The sequence below is a fragment of the Salvelinus sp. IW2-2015 genome, linkage group LG1 (genome assembly GCF_002910315.2).
Source record: "Salvelinus sp. IW2-2015 linkage group LG1, ASM291031v2, whole genome shotgun sequence".
Lineage (NCBI taxonomy): Eukaryota > Metazoa > Chordata > Actinopteri > Salmoniformes > Salmonidae > Salvelinus > Salvelinus sp. IW2-2015.
The window spans coordinates 14,253,494-14,270,093 of NC_036838.1; the positions used below are offsets into that span (position 1 = coordinate 14,253,494).

Consider the following 16,600-nt stretch of genomic DNA (forward strand, 5'->3'; position numbering starts at 1 on the left):
TTTTATTTCTTTTATTTTTTATTATTATTATTTTTTATTATTATTTTTTTTTACTAGGGGTGGATCACGCTTAATATTGCGGAAAGAATGTTGCTTCCAATGTAATTGTCTGCATCATTTCCAATCCCCCATATTTTTTTGGGAAAGACACGATGGTAAGAAAACGGGATGAGAAATTATTTCTGGAGAATCATAACAGGACATTGAAGAGAGATGAGGATAATTTGAAAGCTCTTGGTGAACAAATCAAAACMTTGAAAGAMGAAATTCAACAATTACAGGCAAGGGTAGTAAAAACAGACTTGACACCCACCTGTGGACCATTTGYTCCCTCAATCTACCCTCAGGCTGAGTTGCGCAAGGATGATCGGRTTTCAAGCATCTGGTCAGTACTGCCTGGCTTTGAGTCAACAGATACTGACAGCGGTGACGAACGATGTCTTAGGCCAACCAGAACACAGGCTGTAAAAGGTAGTAAAGACARACCTCTTCTGACAGTTATCAYGCACAAATCAGTAGTAGTCAAAAACGTTGAAACATCCACGAGAAGTGGGTATGAAAACATGGGACCATTTGAAGTGCTATAAGAAACTCTACAATCTACATCCTTATGATGGGTTACAGTTATTAGCCTTYGTTTTGAACAACCGTGAACATGGTGTACTTGAAGAAAATAGTTTAGAGCTGTAGGGTGGTGAAGAGCAAGATGTGGCGGATGGATGGAGAACCATACATGTTTTCCTTAAGGGYCTGACCAATGCAACCACTAATTGGGGAGARATAACCAAATGTGTTCAAAAACCGAAAKAAACWTTTGTTGAATTTGARGAAAGGTTTAGAGCGGAGGTGGTTCGACACAGTGSGTTACCTGACATGGAAGATGAAGATACACTCAATTCCTCCAAAAATGGGGCAATCACTCATCATCTGATGCAATCCATACATGATGATTTGCGAAAAACTTTTGTTTCCACAACTAATGACTGGGAGAGACAAAACTACGGCGACATCATCAACAGGTTGTCACGACTGGACAGAGACATTAATCAACATAATAAACCGGCTGTTATCAGTTATCAGTTACAACATTATTTGTTCAGTAGAAGAGAAACCTGGTGTGTCATTATTGCGTAATTTCTGTTCACTGGCAACGGGAATGTCGGAAAAGAAAACTAAATCTTATGATGAATTGCCAGAAGAAATAGGGTCCGTCTAAGGGAAAATGGAAACAGGACAACAGCCCCAATGATACAATGCTGATGCAGAAATTTAAGAAGCTCTCTCCGGCTCAGCAGCAGAGTTTGCTGGATGCTGTGGAGGTAAACTAACAGACCCCCTCTTACGTCYCATCTCAGCTGGTGTACATATGAATTCAGATGGAATATATGTGAACATGATGATTAACAACTTTGCAGTAGATTTTGTAGTARATACKGGTGCTGAAGTCACCGTATTGCCCATATCTTATGCAAAACATATATGTCCTCAGTASAGTACACGGGCAAGAAGAGCAACRGGAGTTGGGGGGGAGACTGAGACAGATATGAAACAGACTAAATCATTATCAATTTCTATTGGTCCAATGAAGATTGATGCAGGGGTGTGGATAGGCTCATTTGAACAACCTATTTTAGGTCTTGTTATTATGCAACTTGACTCTACATTGAACATTTCTGAAGGGAAGGTGAAGTGGAAAATTAGACAACTGCAGCGATCTACAGTTCAGAACCATCCTATTTGGACTACGAAGAAAAACGAGTGTGGAACTTTGGATATGGAACCAGTGTGCTAGCAAAGAAGCTATGGCCGCTACTAAAGTAGTGGAGGCTCCTAACATCATCATACAACGTGGCACCACATGTAATCCAGCCACTCTGATGCATCTTACAGATACCACATTATTTGAACACGACTGTTGTGAGTTGGTTTTGGATCAGCTCTCTGATAGGGTTAATAAGAGTCATCCGTTGGAAAAACCCTGAGTTTATCTTATACACAGGCGGTTTAAGCATTGTGGAGGGGGGTGTGAGGAAGGCAGGCGGGGCAGTTACTACAATGGACAATGTGAYAGTGGCAGGCACGTTAGATTTGAGGAGAGCAGTTGTTCACTTTATGAGTGACACAATGCTTAACTATTGCGTACAACTCWTTAATGCAGTATGGGAAGCAGACAGACAAGAGGCGCGGGGAATAAGCCCCGAGGGGGTACATGACGTAGTACCAGGACAGTGGGTGATGGTAAAAAAATATGTAGCAGAGACATTAGGGACAAAATGGGAAGATCCTTATCAAGTTTTGCTCATAATGAGGTCAGCAGTAAAAGTCCAGGGAAAATCCCKACRGATACATGTCACTCATTGCAAGGTTGTCCATTTTGATGACAAAGCGGAGCCTGGAGAATTTAGAACTGATTGATTAACAATCGGGGGCCAATCTTGGGTGAAGAAGCATAGTAAGATGATCAGAACCTGATAAGCTTCTATGTTGTACACCGCAGTCATCATATTAGGGATATCTAGCCAACGTTTTCCTGAAAATCGGAACATGCTTACTTAGGGAAATCTATTTCTCTTGAAACCAGGACATGTTACTTTCACTTTTTTGTTTCCTTCGTTACAGGTTATGAGAATTTACAGTCTGAAGCTGAAGCAATATTCCTTGATCCAAGGACTRTACTTGAAATGATACAAGATCACCGGTGAAGTGTTCATTAAAGAGTCCTTATCAACCAGTGGAACGGAAGAAGAATTCGAATGGAAGAAGAATTCCTTACTACCGGTAGACTGTCAGAACATAATTTCTAATAGCTATCTATGTGGGACTGATACCAGTGTGGAAGAGATGGTCACTTTTAAAGGACTTGGTGAATGATTACCTTGCCAATAGGACGATAGAATATTGTCTTGTAGAATAAAAAAAAGAGTGTCCTCCTAATACAGGATGTGGTAGGAATTGTAAGGGACATCATCATTACACCTGTTAATACTTGTTTTCTATAACTGTTTGAAATCTATTTCTAATTGTAACAGCAAGTACAATATGCCCTTTGTGTTTTATAGAAATGCAATAATTATTTTATGCTTACTACTAATGTTTTTATACTGTCTATTTTTTCATGATTTCTGTTTTGTATAAATACATTTTAAGTATTTCTTTTTTAAATGGCCTAAGGGGGAGTGTAAGAATATTTCGAAGATGAATACACAAAGCAGAAGACGAGAGGTCAAAAGTACTAAATGTCAATAGGGAATTATCAATGGGAATAGTTGGTTTTCAGTTCAACATCTGTTAGGAATRTCAGTCCTGAACTCATAGCTACGTGTGGCACGTTCTCATTGGTCCAACCTGAAATAGGATACTGGTTATTTGGCCATTGGCACAGTTTTATTGCAAGAAATTCTAATTGGTCAACCACAGGCTAGGGCTGGGTTATAAAACTACATCCTGTCCTTTTGTTGTGTGGAGAGAACCACAGGAGAGAATTACTGAGGACAGGGGAGCATGAACATCTACTTCCAAGCATGATTTGCCCGCTTTGAATAAACCTATTTTCCTCTCCCTGATTTGCTTTGGGGTCTGTGTTATTGAAGAGTAACATCAACACTTGCTTGGGCCAAGAAACACGAGCAATGGACATAAGACCAGTGGGAATCTATCCTTTGGTCTGATGAGTCCAAATTTGAGATTGTTGGTCCCAACCGGCGTGTCTTTGTGGGACGCAGAGTAGGTTAACTGATGATCTCCGCATGTGTGGTTCCCACCGTGACGCATGGAGGAGGAGGTGTGATGGTGTGGGCGTGCTTTGCTGGTGACACTGTCAGTGATTTACTTAGAATTCAAGGCACACTTAACCAGCATGGCTACCACAGCATTCTGCAGCGATACGCCATCCCATCTGGTTTGCAMTCAGTGGRACTATCCAACCCTGATTCAACACACCTCCAGGCTGTGTAAGGGCTATTTGACCAAGAAGGAGAGTGATGGAGTGCTGCATCAGATGAACTGGCCTCCACAATCACCCGACCTCAACCCAATTGAGATGGTTTGGGATGAGTTGGACCGCAGAGTGAAGGAAAAGGAGCCAACAAGTGCTCAGCATATGTGGGAACTCCTTCAAGAMTGTTGGAAAAGCATTCCAGGTGAAGCTGGTTGAGAGAATGCCAAGAGTGTGCAAAGCTGTCCTCAAGGCAAAGGGTGGCTACTTTGAAGAATCTCAAATATAAAATATATTTTGATTTGTTTAACACTCTTTCGGTTACTACATGATTCCATATGTGTTATTTCATAGTTTTGATGTCTTCACTATTATTATATAATGTAGAAAATAGTAAAAATAAAGAAAAATCCCGGAATGAGTAGGTGTGTCCAAACTTTTAACTGGTACTGTATATGTAGAAAAATTTAATATATGTTTGTTAACCTGAAATTTGTTTGACTCCCGGGTTCCATTCCTGAAATAAAACCRAACAAGGAAAAAATGTATGACTTTTGTTATTCCTTGATCTGTAATGCTTCATATTTTATCAATTTCAATCAAACTTTTCAAAATCCTATTTTCCCTAGCCAACATCCTTAAGCCAAACTGTTTCATCGGCTGGTTACTACTGTATGTAACGTCTGCTTCCAACTCACACTCTCAAACACATTGATCCCCTGAACGCAGCTCACTTTCCAGCTCGCACTCTCAAACACATAGATCCCCTGAATGCAGCTCACTCTCCAGATCCCAATCCCCTGAATTCTGATCACCTGTTCACACACCTGTATGTCATTTACACACACTATTTAGTTCAGTTCATTGTATCCCATCATTGTGAGGTATTGTTTGTTTTTGTGCACATTCTATTCGGAGTGCTGTTTATTTCCATATTAGTCCTCCCGTGTATCGTAGTTTTTGGCCATCCTCACTAACAATGTTTTTTGCCTATTCCCTGGCTGTACTTTTGCCTATCAGATTTCCTATCCTCAACCTCTTGCCTGATCTCCCGGACTACGTTATTAGCCTTTTTCCCCACCTGTAATGTTACCTTTTTGAATTCCCTGTGTATGACCTTCTGCTTGTCCCTGGACCCTGCTACCTGCCTCCTCCTGTGGTCCTTTACTAAATAAACACCTGCTGTGCCCTGCGCTTTAAACCAGCACTCTGTCTCCCATCATGCTCATTACACTGTAGACTAAAGAGCACGATTTGAATTGTTACATTACATAGATTTTTCMGAGGAATATATAGTTGGTGTCGTAACGTGACTATCATATTAATGTGATGACTGCAAATAATTACCTACTRCGTTTAATTATTACTCAATTAAATTAATCATGTAACAATTAACTCATTGGGAATTTGSGGCACCACGGGAAAAGTYGTTTACCGAGTTACTATCTCCCGACATAAACTCTCAAGATGATCTAAATATCTCTTACATCAATAAGTCAACTATTCATTATTTCCTCATATCAGTCTAATTCTGAATGTCGTTGACTTCGTAAATCTGCACGAACCCTAACCTAAGTGATGAATCAGCGATRCACAAATTGGCTTAATTATTTATTTACTAACTAAATAATCACACAGAAATACATAAAACACACACACACACGGTATAGGTTTTGATTACTAACATAATGCAATGAAAACAGTCCCTAGTGGACTAACAAAAACATGACCGTTTGGTTACACAATGGAAAGGGGAGGGGTATGTAAGGAGAGGGAGAGACAAAGAGTCAACTTCTCGTACATACATTTGGAAACTACGCTCACCGTAGTCAGAATATTTAGCACCCTAACAACTGAAATGCAACATATATTTATGCATAGATGTCTTTCTCTGTCGTCTCTCTTTTGAAACCATTCTATCCGTCTATGGCGAGTAGTTCGATGTAAGTCTCTGGTTGTCCACCAGAGGTCACAATGTCCTTTTTAGTTGTATGCTTCTTTGTCTTGGAATGTCCGTTAGAATGGATACATCAGAGGTACATATGGTGGGGAGAGGGATCTGTTCTTCCCTCTTTGGTCATGTTTCCTAGACTACTTTACATACATAGCTGCAGACTGTGAACGTTTKGTCTAGGCTTCACCTTCTTCACTCATCGAGAGTTTCAGAGGGTCTTACAATTTCTGGTCTTGYAGTTTTAACCATTTCAACATGTGTACCATGTCCTCGCGTTCTCTGGTCTGTATTTCAATTCTCARCGAGTCCATTTAAGCACTCTGGCCTGAAAGGCGGTTCCATCATGTTGACATGAACTCTGACCTCATTAGGGGCGTGGCTTAGTTTGTGTGTAACAAACATGAAAACCATTATCTCATTAGAAGACTAAAATCACATTTCTATCTTTTAAAAAATAGTTTCATATTTAATCATATAAGTTTTACAACATTTAGATGAAAATCTGATATATACCGTGTGAAAGCTCTTAGTTACAATGTTTCTGTTATGTCTTTCTGATCATTTTAATAGCATCACAAAATAGACATTAATTTCCCATATTCTATCTGTCATCATTCCCAACATTCTTTATGTTAGAAATATTGTTTCAATGTCCATTGTTTGATGTTGAATTTTTGGCGGCACAGTCTCTCTGTGTAACAAAGGATTTTCAGCCTTCCATTTCTGCAGAGTGTGGGAGAGTTTCTGCAAGGTATTTAAGTCATAAAACAGGCCAAACTCCCCCCTCTCCTCTCCTGTGGGAAGAGGAGGGGTCTGGCTATCCTCAGACATTTGTCTAGCTGATGGGTCCTTTTGATCCTCACCAAAAAGAGAGAGTCATGACATTGGTAATACTTGAAGTTTATTCAAATGTAACCAAGGAGATCAATAACGTGTCCACATAACATTCAGCCCGTAGATGTCGCCAAAGCATAAGCCTTGATAATCCTGTCTGGCTTCAGAGTTTACGATAACCCATTACATCTCACTCATGCCATGGTCTCTGCATACAATATATCTAATTACACGCACACACCATTCAATCGGATGATATCTACAACCTCGCCTCACTCACGCCACATTCTCTGCATACAGTAGATCTGATTAGACRCCMAAACTACCTCACTTTGTTGCTTACATGACTTGATCCACCCTGTTCTCACTCTCCTCCGCCCCAGCAAGGTAAAACCTCTCCAAGCCATAATACTCACCGAAATATCTTCCTCGCTTGGTGATGAGGCAGRAATCTCAACTGGTGATGAAATGTAGCCACCGCTGTAGCCCATTCTTTCCAGGGGAGAATAAATTAATTTAAAAAATGAACCAAATGTATTTAGATGCCAGCGTTTCCCTTAGCCGTGGTTGGCATATGTACGTACGTGTTAAAAGGCTAGGGGCAGATTCACCCTATTTCTGTGGGCTTGCCTTTGTGTTATGACTAGGTTCYATGCAGAGATCAAAGGGTGGGGTCTAGATATTCTTGTTATTTTGAAACGGTTTACATTGGGCCTTTTATGTTGATTCACCATTACCTGACTCCCAAATGTCAGACATAATATTGCAGCACGTACACCTTTAGCAGAAAACATCCTAAATCCATCTAATATTGAGAGATGAAAGGAGTCCTGCTCTTTATTGTATGTCTATGTTTGATGTAATATTAAAGTWCACCCAAATTACAAAATGACATATTGGTTTCCTTATMCTGTAAACAGTCTATGRACAAGGTAAGACAGCAGTCCATGCTTTGGTTTTGTTTATTTGACCACTGTCTCCGAAACCTAATACCAGGGATATTGACTTGTATTGGATTTGTTCCACAAATGCGGAGACAGTCGGCAGGTAAACAAAACCAAAGCATTGATTGCTCTCTTACCTTGTCCATAAACTGCTTACAGGGTATGGAAACCAATATGTCATTTTTTTATTTGAGTGCACTGTCCATTTAAACGGGCAATCTGCAGTTCAAACAATAACAAAGTGACACCCCGCCACTGATTTGGTAAATAGCTGAGGGATGGGACTGGACAAATGTAACCACTCTCAAATTCAGACAGAGATGTGTATGCAAGGTCTGACCACCCATGAGATAAAGAAAATGGTTGAAACTATATTTTCTAAGGTTATAAAGTGTTTGTTCACAATTATTTTGTTTACAAACAAAATGATAAAACAAGCTTATTTKGGGTTCTGATGGGGTTCAACAATTGAACTATGTTCATAAAGGATTTCTACGTTATATTCTTCAAGAATCAATAGCTATACACTGAGTGTACAAAACATTAGGAACACCTTCTGAATATTGAGTTGTACCCCCTTTTGCCCTCAGAACAGCCTCGAGTTGTCGGGGCATCCCTGTCGAAAGCATTCCACAGGGATGCTGGCCAATGTTGACTCCAATGCTTCCCAAAGTTGTGAAACTGTTGAGCATGAAAAACCCAGCAGCGTTGCAGTTCTTGACACACTCACACCGGTGTGCCTGGCACCTACTACCATACCCCATTCAAAGGCACTTCAATATTTTGTCTTGCCCATTCACATACACAATCCGTGTCTCAATTGACTCGAGGCTTAAAAATCCTTCTTTAACCTGTCTCCTCTCCTTCATCTACAATGATTGAATCGGATTTAACAGGTGAAATCAATAAGTGATCATAGCTTTTACCTAGATTCACCTGGTCTGACTATGTCATGGAAAGAGCATGTTTAGTACACTCAGTGTACTGTATGAATTTAAAAGTCCCAAAATTGGTGTAACAATCGCAGATTGCCCCTTTAATAACAGATGATAAGGGTGATGTTGATACAATTGATAATTGAGAGATTAATTTTGTCTCGATCCATCTGCTTCTCTGTAACACCCCTTCTCTCCACTCCTCCTCAGACATCAACATGGCGGGGGAGCCAATGCCCAACAGACCCAGAGGGCAAGGTTGATATTGATGATTGAGAGACTCCTGTGAAACTTTCCCCTTTTTAATACATTTTTCAAAATTTCTCTGTAACATTCTCCCTCTCTGTTTTTCCTCAGACATCAACATGGCGGGGGAACCCAAGCCCAACAGACCCAAAGGGCTGAAGAGGTCTGCCGCTGCTCTCTACAGGTACTCCATAGGGAGTAAAGCTTCATGGAAGGGAAGGGGCAAGAATAAGGGTTCAGTCTCAATTGTCTCAATACAGTAATTGCTGATAATTCCTTTACTCATTTCCTACCCTTCAACATCACTGATCTGATAGAACCGGACAGTGGGCTTTTTGCCATACAGCTCTGACCTGTCTTTTTCTGAGACCGGGGCATACGATGGAGAGGAATTTGAGGAAATTAGGAGACTATTGATGCTAATTGTCATTCCAGAACGTTATAATGTTTAATTATATATATACATAAATATACATTACAGTTCAAAAGTTTGGGGTCACTTAGAAATGTCCTTGTTTTTGAAAGAAAAGCACATTTTATGTCCAAAAWATTTGCCTTTTATTTAAAAAACAAGGACATTTCTAAGTGACCCCAAACTTTTAAACGGCAGTGTATATATATATATATTTTTTTTTTTATCTTTCAGTGGGTACGACTTTGATTATCACTACTACAGAAATGAATTATATGGCAGGTGAGTGGATAACACCAGAGCATTTCCATCTAAAAATACCCATGAGCACTAACATGTGAAGTTCATAGGAGCACATCAAATTTTGTGTCAAATGAAACTAARAGAAATGAAGGCATACATTTTTCCACCATTTTCCATCCCAAAAAAATTGAATAAGCAAAGGCTTAGATTTCTGGTCAAACAGATGGAAAAGGGGTCTTAGAAAACATTTAGCAGAAAAGGTCTTAGAAATACATCAAAACCTCTCAACTAATATCAACATTTATATTTAGTTTGCTGAAAAGGTTTGCCTTCTGTAAGTTTAAGAAACATTGCCTAGCATCTTGTCATTCTGTTACCAAAACCCCACATACAGTAAGTATTCACATCCCTGAGTCAATACTTTGTAGAAGCACCTTTGGCAGCGATTACAGCTGTGAGTCTTTCTGGATACGTTTCCACACTTGGAATGTGCAACATTTGCCCATTATTCTTTTCAAAAGTCGTCAAGCTCTGTCAAATTGGTTGTTGATCATTGACACCCATTTAGGTCTTGCCATAGATTTTCAAGTAGATTTCATTCAAAACTGTAACTCGGCCACTCAGGAACATTCAATGTCTTCTTGGTAAGCAAGTACAGTGTAGATTTGGCCTTGTGTTTTAGGTTATTGTCCTGCTGAAAGGTGAATTCATCTCCCAGTGTCTGGTGGAAAGCAGACTGAACTAGGTTTTCCTCTAGGATTTAGCCTGTGCTTCGCTCCATTGTTTTGGTATATTTGCACAGGCTTCCTTCTTTTCACTATGTCAAATAGGATAATATTGTGGAGTAATTACAATGTTGTTAATCCATCCTCAGATCTCCTATCACCACTATTTAACTGTTTTAAAGTYACCATTGGCCTCATGGTGAAAACTCTGAGCGGTTTCCTTCCTCTCCGGCAACTGAGTTAGGAAGGACACCTGTATCTTTTTAGTGACTGWTACATCATCCAAAGTGTAATTAATAACCACCCTGCTCAAAGGCATATTCAATGTATGCTTTTTTAATTTTACCCATCTACCAATAGGTGCCCTTCTTTACAAGGGCATTGGAAAACCTCCCTGGTCTTTGTGGTTGAATCTTTGGTTAAAATTCACTACTCGACTGAGGGACCTTACAGATAATTGTATGTGTGGGGTACAGAGATGAGGTAGTCATTCAACAGAGTGAGTCCATGCAACTTATTATGTGACTTGTTAAGCAAGTCTCCTCTACTCCTGAAWTTWWTWTWTTTTTTKTTACCTTTGTTTAACTAGGCAAGTCAGTTAAGAACAAATTCTTATTTACAATGACGGCCTACCCCGGCCAAACCCTGACGACACTGGGCCAATTGTGCGCCAGCCTACGGGAATCCCAATCACGGCCGGATGTGATACAGCCTGGATTCAAACCAGGGACTGTAGTGACGCCTCTTGCACTGAGATGCAGTGCCTTAGACCGCTTCACCACTCGGGAACTTATTTAGGCTTGCCATGACAAAGGGGTTGAATACTTCATTTGTAAAATGTTCGAAAAAAACATCATTCCACTTTGACAATATGGGGTATAGGCTGTAACACAACAAAATGTTTAAAAAGTCAAGGGGACTGAATACTTTCTGAAGGCACTGTATTCAAGAGTTTTTGGAAAACGTGGTCATAAAAACGGAGGGAGATTCTGTTAGTCATTCTGTTACCAAACTTWACAGCTGCACTGTTCTTCGAGTAAATGTGTTTTTGTAAAATGTTCTGTGGAAATTGTTAAAAGTAGTCATTGAGCATAGATTTGTATGGTTTGTTTAACTTTGCTTGGCATACTTTTAAAGTGAAGAATCTCTCAGCATTATGTTAATTGCCCCCCTGTTAATACCCTTTCAGTATAACTCTACTTAGCACATTATCAAGCAAATGAGGTAGAAAGAAGAATTTTGCAATGACGAACATTCACAGTAAATTAAATAAAGAGATCAATTGTTTTGCATTCTCCCAAAAGCCCAGTCACTGATGGCATTATAAAGCAGTCATACAGAGGGTGCAAACCATTAATGTAATTGATCAAAGACTATAAACTCTATATTTACTATCCAGAGACTTTTTTTTCCTGAGAAGTGAGAAATGTTTTTGCCTTTTGTTCTCCACTCATCATCACTGGAAGGTCTCCAAACTCGTTCCCATAAAGAAAGCTCAACCAGCTTTTATGTCCAGCTTTAGTTTCACAAGACGGCCTTTGCCAAGCAAACTTTGGCAGTGTCTTTCCCCGTCTCTTGGCCGCCCCTGTTTCAGTGGCTATAGAAGCCCCGCTGGTGCTCTCCGCTGGATGCCCGTGTTTGCAGATGTCTGAACATAATATCCAGATGAGGAACACATTTCAGCCATCCAGGGGAGTTTATTTATACCCTCTCTGTGATGTCCAATTCAGAGTTACGGCTGTCAGAGGCTGCCTTTGACTGGGATCAATATATAACAGAGAGATACACCCAATAATTTAATCGCCCTTCTGCTTTCAAGTGATCTCCAAAACCCTCAGTCTTCGGGGAGCCGCTGACGTAACCGGCGAACCTGCTCTCTGTCTGGACTGCAGATATCGCTTTGAAGCAGAGGCGATAGCCTATTACACCAGATAGAAACCTTTTTTCCTCAAAATCCTTGCTTATCTAAATCTTTACAGCGGGAGGTTTATTTTTCACTGCGCAGTGGACTCACATACCCTTAAAGGCAATATACAGGTAACTCCCAAAATAAAGGAAACACTAACATAACGGGTGTTAATAGGGTGTTGGGCCACCACAAGCTGCCAGAACAGCTTCAATGCACCTTAGCATAGATTCTACAAGTGTCTGGAACTCTATTGGAGGGATGCAATCATACAGGGATGCAGTCATAGAAACCATTCATCAAAAAATCGAATTTCTTTTGGAAGGTGGTGGAAAAGGTTGTCTCAGGCGTTGCTCCAGAATCTCCCATAAGTGTTCAATTGGGTTGAAGTCTGGTAACTGACACACACACACCCTTTAAACCCCATTCTCCTCCTTTGAGACGYCTCTTTCAAAGTCACTGAAATCTTTTCTTCTAGCCACGGTAGCMAAAATAACGGGCAACTGGGCATTTTTATACATGACTCTAAACATGATTGGATGTTAATTGCTTAATTAACTCAGGAATCAAATCTGTGTGTGGAAGCACCTTCTTTCAATATACACTAAACAAAAATATAAACGAAACATGCAACAATTTTAAAGATTTTACTGAGTTACAGTTCATATAAGGAAATCAGTCAATTGAAAGAAATTCATTAGGCCCTAATCTATGGATTTCACATGACTGGGAATACAGATATGCATCTGTAGGTCACAGACACATTTAAAAAGAAAGGTGGGGGCGTGGATCAGAAAACCAGTCAGTATCTGGTGTGACCACCATTTGCCTCATGCAGCGCGACACATCTCCTTTGCATCGAGTTGATCAGGCTGTTTATTGTGGYCTATGGAATGTTATCCGACTCCTCTTCAATGGCTGTACGAAAGTTATTGAATATTTGTGTGAACTGAAACATGCTGTTGTACACGTTGATCCAGAGCATCCCAAAGTTTCCAGGAATTGTGTATAGATCCTTGCGTCATGGGGCAGTGCTTTATCATGCTGAAACATAAGGGGATAGCGGCAAATGAACGGCATGATAATGGGCTTCAGGATCTTGTCATGGTATCACTGTGCATTCAAATTGGCATCGATAAAATGCAATTGTGTTTGCTGTCCATAGCATATGCCGCTCATACCATAACCCCACCGCCACCATGGGGCACTCTGTTCACAACGTTGACATCAGCAAACCGCTTGCCCACACGACACCATACATGTGGTCTGTGGTTGTAAGGCCAGTTGGATGTACTGCCAAATTCTATAAACCGCATTGGAGGAGGCTTATGGTAGAGGAATTAACATTACATTCTCTGGTAACAGCTCTGGTGGACATTCCTGCAGTCAGCATGCCAATTGCACGCTCYCTCAACACTTCAGACAGCTGTGACAGAGTGGCMTTTTATTGTCCCCCAGCACAAGGTGCACCTGTTTAATGRTCATGCTGTTTAATGTGCTTCATGATATGTCACACCTGTCAGGTGGCTGAATTATCTTTGCAAAGGAGAAATGCTCACTAACAGGGATGTTAATACATTTGTGTCGAAAATTTGAGAAATAAGCTTATTGTGTATATGGAACATTTCTGGGATCTTTCATTTCAGCTCATGAAACATTGGACCAACACTTTACATGCTGCGTTTCATATTTTTGTTCAGTGTATTTTGTATCCCTCATTTACTTAAGTGTTTCCTTAATTTTGGCACTTACCTGTAGTTCTCTCAAACTCCATAAAATGTATTCACCACTCTCAGTCCATGGTACTGTACTGTAGTATAGCTACAGTATGTACTGTAGTATAGCTACAGTTGACCCTTTCAATGTTTCAGGCATGTCAAGATCTTTTCAAGACCGTTTACCTCTGAACTGTCATAACTCAATAMAGAAATGTACATTATGAATGTATCAATATCCTTCCACCAAATGCATTGTTAATGATTAGTGTCCCCCATCTCGCTTTCCGTCTGTAGGCTATTTGAGTACAGGGGCAGAGTGTCGCCAGTGCCTCGAGTGGTGCCAGTTAAGCGGCCTCRCATGGCCATGCCCCTGGTGCGCCGGGTCAAGTCTTTGCCCGTCAAGCTGTTGGCACGCGCTTCAGTCCTCCCCAGCAGCAACATCAAGCAGAAGTGTGAGTTACCGCAGGCGCTCTTGTTACCATATATACAGCAATCTTCTCTTGATTCACATGCTATTACATTGCAATGAATGTCAGAGTGAATGTCTCTTTTTTCATGTTTTTTATATATATTTCCACACTATGAGGTTGGAATAACACTATGAAATTGTAATAATGATGATAATGCCCTTTTAGCAAAAGAGCTGTTTGAAAAGGCCGCCTGAAATYTCTGGCTGTTTTGGTGGGATGGAGTTTTGGCCTGCCTGGTGACATCCCCATTTGGTAAATTAGTGAATAGATTAATAAGAAAGAGTTCCAAACCTCTCTGCCAATAACAGCTTGTTTTCAGTGTTCCCCTCCTCACTCAGACCACTCCCAGACAGTCTTAGCAAAAATTGTTGTTTGAGAAATTGTTCTTTACTTCGTAGCTATTTTTGTTTCTTTTTGACCATTTTCATTGAAAGTAATCACAGTAAGGAACTTCATTGTTACCCAGAAATGATTTTATATTGAGATGAAAATAGCTGCATTGGACCTTTAAACTTAAACACTCTTCTCTGCTGTCCCTTGCCCTCTCTCGCTCTGTCTCTCTCTGGTGTTTTCTGTTATGGTGGGCTCAGCGGTGAACTCCAACGAGCTACAGGATATCAAATCAGAGCTGACTCAGATCAAGTTCAACATTGATGCGCTGCTCGGCCGACTGGAAAGGATCACAGAGGACAAACACGTCGCTGCTGGTGAGTTCCGTCTCCATCAGGCCACAAGAAAAATACAACTCTACAGCGCACACCTCTACAGAGTACTCTTTCTCTATCAGGTGGAGTCAACCAAGGGTCGAAAATGTCTGTGTGAAAACCAGGGGTTGAAACCGGTTCAGGAAACAAAATCAGAACAACAAAMGAAAGTGATCTATAATGTTCCAGAACAGAACCGTTATTTTGAAAGCATGAGAACTGGTTAAAAATGTTTTTTTATGTTACCGGCGTTTTCCAGTCCCACAAAAAGCCCTCACTCTGTCACTCAGAAACATATTCCAGTGTCTGCCTGCCTGCCAGAAAAYATTTTCCAGTGTGTGTGCCAGGGTTTCCGTCAGGAAAAAATGGCGCCAGACAACGTTACTAGGAAGATGAAAATGTATTGGACATTTGAGAAATTTTACGGACATATGCTTTCAGATCCGACCTTGTGCAGCCAGCGCCATCAATAAACAAGGGATATTGGCCAAATGAGCCAAATTTAATTGTCCTTACAGCCTATACATTTTTTTGTAACTTAATTGGGTTTCGATGTGTAGCATATGCTAAACGTTATAGCCATCTGTAGTTATTTTTTACTTTCTCAAAACAATAATTGTCCACCTCACAGTGTAGCTGTCKGAGATTTGATCACTAAATGCCACAGGGCATTGCATGCATAGGCCGATAGGCTTAGGAGTCCACTGTATGATATTAATATAAAAAATATATATTTACAGTGCCTTCAGAAAGTATTCACACCCCTTGACTTATTCCACATTTTGTTGTTACAGCCTGAATTCAAAATTGATGAAATCTACACACAATACCCCATAATGACATAATGAAGACACGTCAATTTGTCGTGAAATTGTTAGGTTATATTACTTGTTAGATATTACTGCATGGTCAGAACTAGAAGCACAAGCATTTCRCTACACTTGCATTAACATCTGCTAACCATGTGTATGTGACAAATAAATTTGATTAGATTTTTAGAAATGTTTACAAATTTATTGAAAATTAAATACAGAAATATCAATACTTTGTAGAGCACATTTGGCAGTGATTACAGCTGTGAGTCTTTCTGGGTAAGTCTAATGGCTTTCTACACCTGGATGCATACTACTGATGTATACTACTAATATATACTACTGTTTTCTTTTACTACAGTATTTATACTATAGTTAACTGTMAATACTACATTCCGGGTCTCTGGCAGCGTTTGGAACTGCCGATCTGCAGTCAAGAGTCATCTCAACCCATCCTGCCCTTCAGTCCCTTGACTTTTTGGCCCTGACGGAGACATGATCACCCCAGAGAACACTGCTACTCCAGCTGCTCTTTCGTCATCTGACTATGTTTTCTCTCATAGTCCGAGACCATCTGGTCGTCGCGGTGGTGGCACGTCTACTAATTTCTCCTAAATTGAGATTTTCTCTTTTCTCCCTCTCACCTGTCCATCTCCTCATTTTAATTCCATGCTGTCACTTGTCCACTCAAGCTTAACATTATTGTCATCTATCGACCACCAGCTGACCTTGGAGAGTTCCTCAATGAGCTTGACACCTTGAT

General features: G+C 40.3%; 1 protein-coding gene across 4 annotated transcripts in view; it reads left to right on the forward strand.

Annotated features, from left to right (window-relative positions):
- Nucleotides 1-16,600, forward strand: part of raly (RALY heterogeneous nuclear ribonucleoprotein) — a 179,599-nt gene that overhangs the window by 110,762 nt on the left and 52,237 nt on the right. For 3 of the 4 annotated variants that reach the window (XM_070438344.1, XM_023983944.1, XM_070438357.1), the window contains 5 exons: nucleotides 8,812-8,859; nucleotides 8,959-9,031; nucleotides 9,494-9,541; nucleotides 14,146-14,303; nucleotides 14,912-15,028. In XM_070438344.1, coding sequence (XP_070294445.1) covers nucleotides 8,812-8,859; nucleotides 8,959-9,031; nucleotides 9,494-9,541; nucleotides 14,146-14,303; nucleotides 14,912-15,028 — 444 coding nt within the window. The remainder of the gene's footprint in view (nucleotides 1-8,811; nucleotides 8,860-8,958; nucleotides 9,032-9,493; nucleotides 9,542-14,145; nucleotides 14,304-14,911; nucleotides 15,029-16,600) is intronic. The other variant, XM_070438373.1, reaches the window with a different exon arrangement.